The sequence below is a fragment of the Phoca vitulina genome, unplaced genomic scaffold (assembly GCF_004348235.1).
Source record: "Phoca vitulina isolate PV1807 unplaced genomic scaffold, GSC_HSeal_1.0 scaffold9, whole genome shotgun sequence".
In the NCBI taxonomy this organism is placed as follows: domain Eukaryota; kingdom Metazoa; phylum Chordata; class Mammalia; order Carnivora; family Phocidae; genus Phoca; species Phoca vitulina.
Genome location: NW_022589712.1, coordinates 50,811,500 through 50,826,059, shown reverse-complemented (window position 1 = coordinate 50,826,059; position 14,560 = coordinate 50,811,500). Strand labels below are relative to the sequence as shown.

Below are 14,560 nucleotides of genomic sequence, written 5' to 3'. Positions count from 1 at the left end.
CTTAGAAGATGTAGCTAAAGTAATATTTAGAAACCTTAAATATTTACATTAGAACCAAAGAAACTCTGAAAAGTACATGAGATAAGCTCAGCACTTTTAAGATGCTGGGGGAAAAAACAGGAAAAATAGAAAAATATATCTTAAAAGTTAATAAAATAGAAAACAAACATATATAGAGAGGGTCACCAAAGCTAAATAGTGGTATTTGAAAAAAAAGTATAAATAGAAAACTATCAAGATTGATCAAGAAGATAGAAGGCACAATTAAACAATTTTAGAAGTGTGGTTTCTTATATCTTAAAATTAAGATTTTGTTGTTTTTTATTTCTGTCATTAATCAGAGAATGTTCTCCATGGTATACTAATTTTTTGAAATTTGTTGAGGTTTTTGCTTTATGGCCTAGTACATTGTAGTTTTTTAAAAGATTCCCTGATTCCTTGAAAAGGATATGTGATTTATGTTTTTTTGATGTAGTGTTCTTTAAATGAGGTTTACATCAAGTTTGTGAATTTTATTGGTTAAATCTTCCATAATGCCTACTGATTTATTGTCTACTTGATCAAACAATATTAGACACAGAAAGGAGGAAGAACTACAGAGTAACAAAACTACAGATATAATATAGGTAAGGCGAGGATATCATAAAGTTATCCCAAATAAATTTGAAAATTTAAACAAAATTGATAAATTCCTAGAAAAATCAGCTTCTCAGGAAAAAAAAGAGAAAACCTGAGTGGTTCTATAACTATAAGGAAACTGAGTAACTAAAAATCTTCCCACAAAAGAAACCAGATGGTTTTTTGAAGAGCTCCAAGTCTTAGAATCTTACACTCTTTCAGAGAAAAGATAAAGTGGAGACTTCTTACATCAGTTTATCGGTCTTATATAACCTTTACCTAAATCAGAGAATAGTGTTAAAAGCAAAATGATGTACCAATTTCATTCATGAACAAGATTTACAAAATCCTAATATTAGCTAATTGAATCCAGCAATATATAACAAGATAACATCATGACCAAGTTGGGCTTTCCCCAGGAATTCAAGGCTGGCTTAATATGAGAAAATAATTTTTTTTTCATTTTTAAAGATTATTTATTTATTTATTTGACAGAGAGAGACACAGCAAGAGAGGGAACGAGAAATTAATTTATCATATTAAAATAAAAGAGAAAAACTGTATGATTGTCTTAATAGATGTAGAAAAAGTATGAGACAATCAACACCCTTTAATGATTAATAAAGGATAAATCTCTTAGTAACTAGGAATAGAAGGGAATTTCTTTAACCTGATAAAAGGTATTAACAAAAGACAAACATTACATTTAATGATTAAATATTAAAAATGTTCTTTTCAGGTCATGACAAGACAAAAGAAAGAAAACTGTAATTATTCCCAGTTGATATGACTGTCTACATAGGAAACTAATATATCACAGATAAATTTTGAGAATTAATCTGATAATCCAATTTGCTGGATTCAAAATTATACAAAATTCAGTTGCATTTCTATACAGCATGAATTGCTAAAAAATGTAACTAAAGATAAAAAGACTTCTCTTTGCAGCAAAATAATAAAGCAACCAGGATTAAATATTATAAAAGATATATAAACCCTTTATGGAAAAATTACAAAATCTTATGAAATGACTTTAATAAGAGACTTCAAAAATGGGACAAAACTATGTCCCAGTGGTCTGGGACACTGTTCATGGAACAATGAAAATGGATTACGGGGGCTATGTGCTTCCCGGTAAATGGGATATGATTATATTTCTCTGTGGAATTTAAGAATAATCAAATGGGCTCAATATACCAATATTACTTTAAGATGTCATTATGAAACAAGACATTATAAGAATTATTACTAGTATATTAAAAAGATTGAGATGAAAACTTCATGACAAAAGAACTAAAATTTCAAGTTATTTTTAGTACCAAAAAAATAAGTAATGCTACTATAAAATGTAGTTATAAAGGAGACAATGCATCTAAACCTTTTAGAGAGATGGTACATTTATTAAAGAATATTAAGTACACTAAAACCAGGGCCCTAAGGCCTGGGATGGAACATTTAGGTGGATGTCTAAGTACTTTGAACCCCATGATTATCTGTGTTAGGAAACCAGGCATGAGTGATAGGAGGATGGACCTTGGACATCCTGACAGAGAGCCCCAACTGAGGACTGCCCAGGGACCATCCACTCCACCCATCTAGCAGTCCGTTTGCAGTTACAACATCTCAGCAGGGGAAGAGTTAAGTTTGTTGTGCTTATTGCACTTGTGCAGAAAGTAGCCTCTTGTCCTTATTTAGCCTATGCCTCTAGAATAGCAGAATATGGAGTAGGGTGTGAAAGGCTCACAGAGGGGACATGTTAGATGGATTTGTTAAATGAGGACATGTTAAATGAGGCGAGGAAATGCATCAGCCAACTCCGCTCTTTGGGATGGCCAGAGGATACTCCCTTCTTTAAGGCTACAAGGAATGAACTAGTAAGGAGGCACTAGTATCATTAATAAGCTCAGTGGTGGCTATCCTTTGTAGGCCAGGATTGGAGGTAGGAGAAAGGCTGCTATGATACTGCGGTCCCATGTTTCAGTGGGGATGAGAAGGTCTGGGAGAGCAGAGGCCAGATGGCAGCACTTAACTATCAGAAGCAAAGTAGGTGTAATTACTAGAATGGGCAGCAAGTCCAGAATGGCAACAAGCAAGACCCACAGAGATCTGTGGTGACTGCTGATAAGCCACAGAATTTCTAGGGGTGAAACAGATGAGCAGTCAGCAAAAATGCTGATGAACTTACATTTCTAAAAATGACAAAGGGCAAGTGAATCAAAGGCTGATGTCAGCAGCCACAGTGGAAAATCATGATTCCTTGCCCAGCTCTTAGCTCCAAAGCCCATTTATTGAAGGGGAGGCAAGGAGCCCTCAAGAATAGACCCTACAACACCTAACAAGTATTCACAATAGGGATTCCCCAATCCTTCTCCAAGAGAACCTACAACCATTAACTGGGAAAATACACACTGAGGAAATGGGACTATCCTCCTCTTTCCAAGTCAATAGGACACAGGGTCTGAGCTGACACCAACACCAGTGGATTCAAAATGCCATCATGGCCCCCTATAGGAGTGAAAGCAAATGGAGAACCAGTAATAAATGGGAGTCTTGGCTCAAGTCTATCCTATAGTATAGGGTCTGCAGAATCACTTCATGGTTATTTTCCTGGTCCCTGAGTTCGTAATGGGGATTGCAGCTGGTAAAACCTTCACAGTGGTTCTGTCTGTGGAGTAAGAGCCAATGTGGTAGAAAAGCTAAGTGGAAGGTCATGAAATTGCTTACCTGCTCCTTGGCCCCTAGGCCAGATAAATAAGAGTAAATCATTCTGAATGAAATGGAAAGGTGCTACCCAAAACTATTTAAAAGATGCATAGCCCTGCTTAATTCTCCAGTGTGGCTTTTTGAAAAAACAAGATAGATCATGACAAATGATGGTGGACTACTGAAAACTTAACCAAGGGATAGCCCCATTTGTAACTGCTGTGCAGATGAGATCTTTGCTAGCTGGACACAGCTTCTTGTACTTGGTATGTAGTTATTCATCTGGCAAATGTGTTGTTTTTTTAAATCCCTGTCAGAACAGAAGATTAGAAGCAGTTTGCATTCACTTGAACAGTCAGCAAGGGCCATTCAATTTTACACCAGGACTCTCCCGTGTCTGTAGCAAAGATAGTACCAAGGGGTCTTGTTGATCTACAATACTGGGGGAGCAGGAAGTGGCAAGTGTTCTGGATGCCTTCGTAAGACACACGAGCAGCAGAAAGTGGAAGATATATTTACAAAGACTTAAAGGCCTGTTACTTTGGTGAGGTTTTAAAAGGCCAGTGGTCTGGGTCATTCCGAGATATTCTCTCCAAGGTAAAGGACAAGTTATTGTACCTCACGCATTCTACCTCTGAAAGAGGAGGGGCAGTATTTTATAAGTCTCTAGTTTTGGGAGATAGCACGTAGCACACTTGGGGATACTTTCTGATCCATTTAATGGGTGACTTGGAAAGCTATCAGTTTTGAGTGAAGCTCAGAGCAAGAGAGCTCTGCAGCAGTTTTAGTGTATGATACCAGAGGCCTGCTTCTTGGGCCTTATACCTGGCCAGATCCCATGATGCAATAGGGAGGTACTTAGAGTACGTTAAGAATACTTCTGGAGTCTTAGCAAAGCCACGACAGAAACCTCTCATGTAGATCACTGCTGTCTGTAGCAGAGAACCATTCCCCGTTCAAGAAGCAGCTCTTGGTAATGCTCTGGGCTCTGGGAGAGAATGAATGCCTGGCCATGGGACATCAGGTGACTATGGAACTGGAAGTGCCCATCATGAGCTGAGTATGTCAGATCAAGTCCTCAAGTTGGGCAGGCATAGCAGCAATCCACCAAATGATAAAAATGGAACACTTCCAAGTGTTCAGTTCCAAGCAGGCCTGGAGAGTACAAATAAGTTTCATAAATAAGCAGACACATGTCACCTATCTCTTGCTCACCAATGTCTCTCTTTCAGCTCACACCTCATATGGAATTCCCTAAGAACAGCTGATAGAAAATTTTTAAAAATCATAGATGCATCATGATATATTGGTGCAATATGGAATGCTTCCAAACTTTAATCCCACTCGGGGGTAGCCGTGAATGATGATGATTAGGGAAAATCCTCCTTGTGGGCAAAGATTTTTTTTTTTTTAAGATTTTATTTATTTATTTGAGAGAGGGAGTGAGAAAGAGAGAGAGAGAGCACAAGTGGAGGGAGGGAGAGGGAGCAGCAGACTCCCCACTGAGCAGGGAGCCCAATGCGGGGCTCCATCCCAAGACCCCGAGATCATGACCTGAGCCGAAGGCAGACACTTAACCAACTGAGCCACCCAGGCGCTCCTGTGGGCAGAGATATAAGCAGTATTCCTAGGTCCTCCATTTGGAGGACAATACTGAATGGTGTGGTCAAGGGCCTGAGAGGAGCAAGATTGAAAGACAAGAGAAAAAGTTCTGGGGAAGACGTATGTGAATGAAACTATGAGAGGGGTGTACAAACACACTCTATGGTAACCCCTAACAAGTCACACCCTGTGTGATTATTCCCTTCTCTTACGTGCGGATGGAATCTGTGACTTGCTTCTAAATCTAGTGAAAGTGTTAGAAATATTATTCTGATGATTACATTATATTACATAAGATCCCATTTAGTATACTGGAGAGACTTCCTGGTTGGCTTTGAATTAAGCTGCCATGTTGTCAAAGGACTGCATGGCAAGGAACAGTGGGTGGCCTCCAGTCACTGCGAGCAGCCCCTGGACAACAGCCAGGAAGAAAAGTGGGACCTCAGTCCTACAACCACAAAAAGATGAATTTTGCCAACAATCTAAATGAGCTTGGAAGCCAGTTCTTCCCTAGTCAAGCTTCCAGATGAAAATGCAGCTCAGCCAACACCTTGACTGCAGCACTGTGAGACCCTGAGTGGAGGACCCAGCTCAGCTATGCCAGGACTCCTGAACATGGAAACTTGAGATAATATATGTATGTTTTAAGCTGCTAAATTTGTGGTAATTTTGTTATGTCACACAGAAAATAAATATAAGTGGACACAAAATATGTGGATTTTTGTGTCTCACAAAGCAGGATGATTATCCAGTAAATGCCAGCCATTGTTTATCCTTGTCACCTCAGTGCTTCCAAAATGGGCTCATGAATGGAGGAGGCATGGTAGTGGGGATGGAGGCAATGGAAGCCATGCATGGGCTCATCAGGCTGATTTAGCCACTTCTACCACTGAACACCTCACCTGTCTGCAGCAGAGACTGAGGCTAAGCCCTCAATATGGTATATCCATTCAGTGACAAACTGATTACATGGGACCCCTTCACCTTGGAGAGGGCAGCAGGTGACATGTGTCCCTAGTATGGGTATGTCTTCCCTACCCAAAATGCCTTGGCCAGCACCACTATCTGAGGGTTTGGAGTGTGTCTCATCTATCACAATGAGATCCATATAATATTGCCTTGGATCAAAGGACCGTCTTTATAGTAAAGGAGATATGATAAGAAGGTTTCACTGATTCTATTACATACCACTTCATCCAGAAGTTGCTGGTCTGACAGAATGTTGGAATGGCCTCTTAAAGGTACAATTAAAGCTCTGTTTGGGATCACGTGGGATTGAGATACTACTTCAAGATGAGAAATATGCTTTGAAGCAAGGGTTAGGAATGGTCCTACCATCACTCTCAGTGATTGACATGAGGAATTTGTATCACCTTTCCTCATGACTTCAGGCTCTGCCGGACTGGAGGTCCTGGTTTTGATTGATGGGAGAGAGATGCTTCTATCAGAGGATCCCCTTAGTTAGGTTTCACTAAACTTAAAACTGCTGCCTGGTCAGCTGTGGCTCCACATGCCCATAAGGAGTTACTGCACTGGCAGCTGAGGATAGGGTTGCTGCTACATACTTGGAGGAGGGAGATGTATGTCTGAACTCAGGGATTTCTCTAAGACACCTCTTGTAATTCTAGCAAGCACAACCTGACAAAGACACGGTAACAAGAGGCTTACACCCCTCAGGGATGAAGGCTGGTTACCCTACCGGGAAAACAACCGAGACCAGCAGAAGTGCTGGCCAATGGTAAGAGAAATCTAGAATGGGTGGTAGAGGACGGAAGTGATGAATTATCAGTTACAGACCTAGGATTAATTGCAGTAGTGGATTCTGTAGCTTGTCCCACTAATCATCTTTCAGTAAGTCCTTTTCTTTTAGAAACTGGGACCAGCCACCACCGTGAAGAATCGGTGAGGGGATGATGTGAACTTAATGTGGGGGCAGGGTAGATATGAGTAGTGCAAAGGTTGGAATGTAGCAGATGCTATTAGTACCCATAACCACTTGACATGTACCTTTTCCATGCATGGCCAGCCTGACTTCCAAAGGCTAGCATGTGTGACTCTTTGCCTAAGGGCTCTTTCCAGCTGCCATACCTAGCCGGCCTGAGCACAGGGCAGACTGGAAGTTCCAGGGAATTAATGTTCTGCCATAGCAGGCCTCAGACAATAACTGATGGGAGTTGGTGAATAAATGCCCCAGCTATTTTGCCCTTAAGAGAGAATTACTCTGAGACATACGTCTCAGGATTATCCAGTGAATTCAGCCCACAGGGAAATTTGCTTATAATATTCCCTTGATCAGCTTCCTTCTGCTCACTGATGTTGTTTCCTGGGATTACTTCCCATATAAAGCACTTGCCCTCGAATTTTTGTCTCAGGATCTGCTTTTGGGGGAAACCAACAAAGACAGAGTTCAAATGGAAGTGCTTTATTACAGTATGATATAATAATTGAAAGCTAAATATTGGAAACCAGAAGTCTACAGATATTATAAAGTTGTTATCCTAAATAAAAACATAGTGCAAGTATTTAATGCTTATATTCAGAAGAATTGGTTTCCATTATGAAACAAAACAGAACTCAATATTCTTCCCAGTTGAAAGATCCAGGTCAACGTGAAATGCCAGAACTGTCGTGACGATCTTTCTAGTTCTTAATAAAGGTAGGACTAAACTATGAAAGAAAATTAAAATACTAAATAATTAAACATTTATTTTTAAAAAATTTGGTAATCTCTCAATTTTAAATTTACAATATGATCTCTAACATCTCCTTGTTGTGTAACATAACCTCGAATATCACATTACGTTATGCGTTTATACTATAATTCAATAGAATTTTTAAAAGTTCCCTCACATTTTTAGCTGTTGGGAAACCTCCAGCAGTGGGTTCTGTGGTTTACAGGCGGCCCCTCTCCTGGGAAACCTAGTAACTTCTGCTGTGGCGACGCCTTATATTCTCCTAGTAGGTGCTCAGTAAATATTTGTGGAATGAAGACATTAGTCGTTGGAAGGGAAAGTGGCTTTAAAAGTACTTTACCGAGAGATCCCGAAGTTCAGTTTTGTAAGAAAAGGAACTGGTCTGGGATCCCCGCAGGAGGTGAGGTTCATTCAATTGATACAAAAGGCGCCAGGGCGGGGGACTACGACTCCTACTTACCCCGCCGCAGCAGAGTCGTCAGGAGCCCACAGGACCCCACTCGCCGGCCGCAGCAACCGCCTCCCGCGCCTCTCGGTCTGTGGACCGGTTGCCTAGGGAATCCCTGGCGGGCTTCGCGCAGGGCCTCTTGGGGGACCCGGCCTCGTGAGGCGGGGCTGTAATTCTTCCATTTTTAAAAATTTTACGTATTCACTTTTGCACTTAACTTTGTATTTATAACACATTCCTTTTCACAGATATAGAAGGTGACGATTAGAGACGGTATGTACACTACCCACTCCTGTTCACATACATCAAATGGAAGAAACCTTATTTTAACCCACAATTGCCCGTCTCCAAAGCCAGTGCCGCACCACAGGGCACTACACTTGGCAGTCCATTTGTAGAATTTACAAATGGCCAGTCTCCGCCACAAATACGTGGCAAAGTCCAAAATGTCCAACTTCAGGTGATTTTTTTTAAAAAGGTGATTTTTAAAAATTCCTTGAACCCCACAGCCTCAAAACAATATGGATTTTGTTGACTCTTACAAGGGTTAAAATGGATAACAAAGAGATGCATGGGGGAAAACACCGACACTCAGGGAAGGGCTATCAGATATGTTTCTAGGAAAATAAGGGCAGAAATAGGCAGAGAAAAAAAGACCAACTTCTATTGGATCTATCTACAACTCGGCGAACCGCTTCAAAAGAAGCAATCCAGTCGCAAATCCTCCCCCTATTCTAAAAAGCAGATTCAGATAAAGCGAGAGCCTAAACTAACCACGCGACTTTTTCTCCGCCCAGTTTTTCTCTTGCCCGCACCAAAAATGGCGCCCTTCGCTTCCTCCCCAGGCAGCACGCAGGTTCTTGGAGCCTCTACACGACCTCTCTACGGTATATCCTCCAGTCCCGCCCCCGACGTGCCCGGGGCGGGGCTTGCCTGGAGGTGGGGAGCAGGGATCCGGAAGCACCTGAGCTGTACCCGGTCTTCTGTATGTTTAGTGTCCAAGTGGTGTTTTCTGGCTGGATCTAGTGTCGGGGGTCTGAGGTGTCTTATCTACGGGCCTCCTGGGGCTGTGTGGAGGCTGCCGCACCCTGGGCCGCGGCCTGATGCCCTGTCGTGGGAGCCCCAACTTCCTCCTACCATGCCCGCGGCCGCCGCCCCCATCATCAGCTCGGTCCAGAAGCTGGTTCTGTATGAAACCAGAGCTGTAAGTTCCCGGCGCCGCGGGGCACAGTGGGGCGCGCGCGGGAGGACGGTGGCAGCATCCTCCTCCCTGGGTCCCTAATCCCAGTCTTGGGCATATGTCTGAGGGGGCTTCGCCTTGTCGTCGCACCCAGGGCACTGCTGCTTTTGCTTGTACATGTTTCCACTTATAAGCCACGGTTGGAACACACTGGAAACAGGTGCTTGTGGTATCTCAGAAACTGTTTATGAAGTTCTGAACGAGTTACTGGATTCTTTTAAAAAACTTTCAGAAAGTCTGTTAGTGTTTTGCAGTTCTATACTTACAGTACAGGCAAGGGTATGAAAAAATATTTTTGACCTTTGAATGGGTAATTTGTGTGTTTTCCTATTCCATGGCATACCAGTCACTATGAATTGATGTTAATTACGTGCACTTTTATTGCTAAAATACTTGGTTCTCTTTATTTGAAAGGAAAACTTACTTTGTTTAAAGACATTTGTTTGGATAACATTATTTTGCTTTTCACTTGACTTTTTAACAACACTTTTTGTTTGTTTTATTACTTCGAGTGGCCATGTAAACAGGAGTAGAATAAGATCAGTTTTTGTGTTTAGATTCTAGGTCCCTAAGATTTAATGGAATAGTGTTTATAGAAGTACATACTTTGTCATTTGTGTGGTTGGAAAATAAAGTATAACTTTTCTGAGTTGAGGTAACAGTGATGTTAGGAGCTGTGTTTAAAATTGCACTTCATGGTAATAGGATTGCATATGCCAGAAACCTTCCTATTGTGCTGTAGAGTGTTTTAAAAGGCATATTCAATGGAACTTGGGTTGTCTTCCATTAGATAAAGTAGGTACTTAACAGTTTCTTGGTTATAATATGGTTCTAATAGCACATCTGCCTCGGGTCACAATTAGTGGAGAAACATTGTTGACCCTAAATTAATTTTGTTGGCAACTTCATTTGATTGGATCCAGACCAAAAGATGAAATTATCTAATATTCATAGATTCTTCAGTTGTTCTGTGAGAAGAGTCATACAGAAGTATTTTGACATTTAAATAAAACCTTCTGCTTTCTGTACAGTGTGCTGGTAAATGTCCCTGTAGGAAACATAAATACTATACTCAAAACACAGAAACTTCAGCTCCTTAATAAGCTGAGCATTCATTAGGACTGGCTGAGATGTTAGTGCTTTTTGAAAGCACAAATTGTATTATAGGGCTCTTCTCAGAAACCTTCAGTAGCCCCCATTTGAGGGGAGTAGATTCTGAATCTCTTAATTTGGCATTCAAAGCCATATATGATTTGTCCAAAACCTGTCTGGTCTTATATCTAATTTAATATCAATTCAACAAATATTTACTGAGGATTAACTCTGTGCCTTTATGTGCCTTATTCTGCAGCAAAACTATATTGCTTTCAGTTCCTTATACCTACCCAGAGTATTTCCTGGAGCGCTCTCTTTGTAAAGTCCCACCCTTCCTTCTCCTGTCACAACTTGCTAGTCCTCACAGCACAGATCTGGTACAGTGCCTTGCAAACAGTAGGCTTCCAATAGATGCTGGTTGAGAGTGTCTAACATGAAGAGATGTGTGTTCTGGAACTTGGTTGTTACCCCTTTTGGTCATCTAAGGAATGGAAACTAACTCCAGCCAGCTTAGAGATAAAAGATTGAGTTTATCAGAAGGATGCTGGAGGAGCCCTTGCATGGAATCACCGGAAGAGCCTAACTCCCTAGCTTCTGGAAAGGCAGGGTTGGAGGACCCACTCAGAGTGCTGCCAAGGGCATACCATAGGTACTAGGAGAAGGAATCTGATTGACTCAGCTACGATTGGGAATCTGCCAAAGTCTGGTAGTACTGACTTTGTTTCGAGGAATGGTTGGACCAGGGCAACCACCCTGAGAAATGTCTGCTGCATATAATCTTTGAACCTCAGTTTCCTCATCAGTCAAAGTATGTGACTCTTCTTTTTTATATTTTTGACTTAAAAATTTAAGCAGAAAGATTTATTTGAGTAATAAGCTCAAAGTTTAAGGGACATAGATAATTCAGAAAAAAGGCATAAAATTCCTGGCAACTAAGTAGATCCTAGGAATTAAAAAAAAAAAAACTGTAGCAGGTTTTATTAATGAGAAGAATAACTAGTGCCTATGGAACTTCTATGCCAGCCACTGGTCAAAGAACTCAACATATATTTTATTATTTAATCCTCATAAAACCTCAAAGAAGTAAATCCTTGTACTACTACTATGACTACTATTCACTATCATTCAGTGAAGAAAAGAATGAGGCAGAGAGGACAGTGCTATTGAGAGTGTGGGCTGATACCTGGTGCCAGGCATAGATAGTTCATAACTGGACTGGGACAGATTACATTTAGAAACTGAGAGTCAGTGGTTAGAAACTCTTATGGCTATTTGACAGAGTAATTGTATTCCTGATGAACCAAATAATTTAGAACATTGAGTTTGTGGTTTGTGTGTCTTTGGGTTTTTTGTTTTTAGCTTTTTTATTATGGAAATTTTGAACAAATACAAAATAAACAGAATAATATAATAAACTCCCACATATCTATCACCAGCTCCAAAATTACCTTTATTTTTTTAAGAAGATTTATTTATTTTTGAGAGAGAGACAGAGACAGAGAGACAGAGCACTGCAGGGGAAGGGGGCAGAGGGAGAGGGTGAGTCCTAAGCAGAGCCCATGCTGAGTGCAGAGCCCAATGCTGGGCTTGATCTCAAGACCCCTAGATCACCACCTGAGCTGAAACCAAGAGTCAGACACTCAACCAACTGTGCCACCCAGGTGCCCCTAAAATTACCTTTATTAGCTGTAACTCGTTCCACTCCCCACCCACCACTTATTTTATAAGGTTCTTTTTCTTTAAAATTTAGATAAATTGAAATGCACAAATCTAAGCTGTAAAGTTTGGACAGAAAGTATACACATATGTTAACCATACCCCTGTCTTGCCCCAGAAAGTTGCGTTGCATCCCTATCCGGTCAATTGCCCCCTTTTCCTTACTGACAACTAATATTCTTTCCTTTTTAACCTTAGATTAGATATGCCTATTGAAAAATTTCATATGGGTGGATTTATACAGTACATACTCTGTTGAGTCTAGCTTTTCTTGCTCAGCATGTCTTTGAAGTTCATCCATATTGTATCAGTAGTTTGTTCATTTTTATTATTGAGTAGTAGTCCATTGTATACATATTCCACAGTTGGTTTATCCATTTTCCCTATTGATTTAGACTTGTTTCCACATTTAGGCTGTTGTCAGGATAGCTATGCACAGTCTTGAACAAGCCTGTTTGTGGACGTAACTTTTCATTTCTTTTGGTAAATACCTAAGAATGAAATTGCTAGTCACAGAGGTGATGATAGGTGGTTACAACAGCAAGGGATGAAAATCTTCATTGCTCCATATCCTTGCCAGCATTTCGTGTTGTTAGTCTTTTTAGCTTTAGTTATTCTCGTGCCTGTATAGTGGTATCTCATTATGGTTTTGATTTGCATTCCCCTAATGACTGATGATATTGAGCATCTTTTCATGTGCTTATTGGCCATTTTTATATCTTCCTTTGTGAAGTGTCAAAGTCTTTTGCCCACTTAAAAATAATTGGGCTGTTTGTCTTTTTATTTTTGATTTGTAGTTTTTTATATATTCTGGAATCAAGTCCTTTGTGATATATGTTTTGTGAATATTTTCTTGCAGTCAGTGACTTGCCTACTCCATTTTCTTAATTTTTTTCAGCATTACTGTGATATAACTGACAAAATTGTAAGGTATTTAAAGTGATCTTTTGATGAGCTAAAGTTTTTCATTTCAATGAAGTTGAATTTATCGTTTTTCTTTTGTGTTTATTGCTTTCTGTGTCCTAAGAAATCTTTACCCACTCCCAGAGCACAAAGATATTTTCCTATGGTTTCTCTGAAAGATTTATACTTTTAACTTTTACATTTAGAGGTGAATTTTATATTAAAATAATTTTGTATGTGGTTGTATTACTTACCTATTGTGGTGTAACAAATTAGTCCAAAACTTAGTGACTTCAGACAACAATGAATATTTAATATTTCACAGTTTCAGTAGGTCAGGAGTCTGGGAGTTATTATGTATATAACCACTCAGGACTTAGCTGAGTGGTTCTGGCTCAGGGTCTCATGAAGTTGCAGTTAAGATGTCATCCAGGCTACAATCATCTGAAGGCTTGACTGGGCTAGAGGATTTACTTCCAAGATAGCTCACTTCACATGCTTGGCAGGTTGAGCTGGTTGTTGATTAGAGGTTTCAGTTTCTCACCTCATGGACATTTCCACAGGATTCCTTTAGTGTCTTTATGATGTGATAGCTGGATTTGTTTGCCCAGACAGGGTGTTCTAAGAAAGAAGGATGTTCTATTCTAAGAAAGAAGGATGATGCTACAGTGTCTTTTGTGACTTAGCCTCAGGATTCACACTCCATCATTTCCACAATTTCTGTTGGTTATGCCGGTCAGCTCTGTTTAGTGGGAGAGGACTATGTAAGGGCATGAATACCAGGAGATGAGAATCATTAAGGATTCTTGGAGGCTGGCAGCCACAGAGCTTGAGGTTCCATACATCAGTTGTCCAGCCTCATTTATTGAAAAGATCACTCTTTCTTTATTGAATTCCTTTGGTACTCTTGTAAAAAATTAGTTGGGTAAATGTGAGTTGATTCTATTTTGTTCTGTTGATCAGTTTATTTTTCTTTATGGCATTACCACCTTGTCTTTATTATTACAACTTGATAATAAGTCTTGAAATCAGGAAGTATAAGTTTTCCAACTTTATTCTTTCCCAAAGTTGTTTTTGCTACTCTAGATCATATGCATTTACATATGAATTTTACAATCAGCTTGTCAATTTCTCATAAGCCTATTGGGATTGTGATTTGGGTTTCATTGAATTTATAGATCCATTTGGGGAGAACTGAATCTTAGTAACATTGAATCTTTTTTGAAATTATGAGATTATTATTTTAATTGAAATATTTCTATAAATTAAAATTATTTATTTAAAATGAAGATTTATTAATATTTGAATTAGTAAGATATTTCAAATTTGTATAATTCAAGTTTATATAAAATGAAACTCCATGCTTATGACCTACTACAAGAAGATTTTCTTCTTTTCATTTTTGCTTCATACATAGGGCACTTTTTTTCATAAAGAAATTTAAGCAAGCAAGCAAACTAACAAGATGAAACCAAAAACCTCTATTGTAATAGTAATAGTAGTGAAGAAAATAGGAGCAGGGAAAGAAAAACAGAGCATAGC

At 39.7% G+C, this 14,560-nt stretch overlaps 2 protein-coding genes across 2 annotated transcripts in view; one reads left to right on the top strand and one right to left on the bottom strand.

Moving 5' to 3' along the window:
* The window catches only part of AK9 (adenylate kinase 9), a 127,168-nt gene extending 119,032 nt beyond the window's left edge, over positions 1–8,136 (bottom strand). The window contains exon 1 of the mRNA XM_032408265.1: positions 8,077–8,136. The gene's annotated coding sequence lies outside the window, so the exon portion shown is untranslated. The remainder of the gene's footprint in view (positions 1–8,076) is intronic.
* An 819-nt stretch (positions 8,137–8,955) lies between these two features.
* The window catches only part of FIG4 (FIG4 phosphoinositide 5-phosphatase), a 118,720-nt gene continuing 113,115 nt past the window's right edge, over positions 8,956–14,560 (top strand). The window contains exon 1 of the mRNA XM_032408089.1: positions 8,956–9,268. Within this exon, the coding sequence (XP_032263980.1) occupies positions 9,203–9,268 (66 nt within the window). The 5' untranslated portion in view covers positions 8,956–9,202. The remainder of the gene's footprint in view (positions 9,269–14,560) is intronic.